The sequence below is a fragment of the Setaria italica genome, chromosome VI (genome assembly GCF_000263155.2).
Source record: "Setaria italica strain Yugu1 chromosome VI, Setaria_italica_v2.0, whole genome shotgun sequence".
Taxonomy (NCBI): Eukaryota; Viridiplantae; Streptophyta; class Magnoliopsida; order Poales; family Poaceae; genus Setaria; species Setaria italica.
In genome coordinates, this window is record NC_028455.1 from 36008629 (window position 1) to 36009497 (window position 869).

The 869-nt window shown below is 35.9% G+C and overlaps 1 protein-coding gene and 1 pseudogene across 1 annotated transcript in view; both read left to right on the top strand.

Moving 5' to 3' along the window:
- LOC101763038 overlaps positions 1 to 790 on the top strand; it is a 4949-nt pseudogene extending 4159 nt beyond the window's left edge.
- LOC105914625 (kinesin-like protein KIN-14M) overlaps positions 1 to 869 on the top strand; it is a 4874-nt gene that overhangs the window by 2225 nt on the left and 1780 nt on the right. Inside the window, exons 5-6 of the mRNA XM_012846913.1 lie at positions 246 to 542; positions 633 to 768. Of these exons, the coding sequence (XP_012702367.1) occupies positions 246 to 542; positions 633 to 768 (433 nt within the window). The remainder of the gene's footprint in view (positions 1 to 245; positions 543 to 632; positions 769 to 869) is intronic.

The window sequence follows — 869 nt, forward strand, 5'->3', positions numbered from 1 at the left end:
TTTAATTTTAATATTATTTTATTTACGCAGGATATGGTTTTATGTACTGTAGAATGGGATTGTAAGACATGCAAAATAAAGAATGATGCAACAAAAGTAAGGATAACATGAAGATGCCAGGTAATTCTTTTTGTTAAACTACTCAAATTGACTTCTTGTTCTGGTAGCAAAATTTAGATTCAAGGCTTGTAGTTTATGAATTTCTGTTATGATGTCCCTCATCAGCTAACACTATGGATATGTAGGAAGTAGAAACATCTCGAACAGAAGAGGACAATCGGAATGAAGAAGTTGAGTGTTTCAAGCAGAAGCTGCTAGAAGCTGAAAAGAAAATTCAGTTCTTCGAGCAGAAACTGGAGGAAGCTGACAGGACCTGTTTGGAGCAAAAGCTGGAGGAATCTGAGAAGGCTTGCTTGGAGTTGAGGAGACGTGTCACTTACATAGAAGATGAGAAGAAGTCTCTGAAGCAGAATGTAATAGAAATGGAGAAGTTGTTATTGGAATATGAGGATTTAAGGAAGGATCTTCACAATCAAATGATGGTAATAACTAAAATTTAAACATTCTACTCTTTAAAAATTATTTAGCAAGAAAATAAGAACGTATCTAACTATTTCATTTTATACTTGCAGGCATTGAAGGGTAACATGAGAGTGTTTTGTAGGGTTCGCCCTTTGGCTGCAAAGGACAACCCAAATGATCAAAAGCTAATTATTTTTCCAGAATCACTGGAATACTCTGGACGTGGGCTCCAGGTGGTGCACAATGGTAAGTATACGTTCCAATCTTCCAGAATTTTCCAGAATCATTAGAATATGTTATAACCTGCATTAGCGCTTCAACATCTCTTCAATGGTATAGTTGATCCA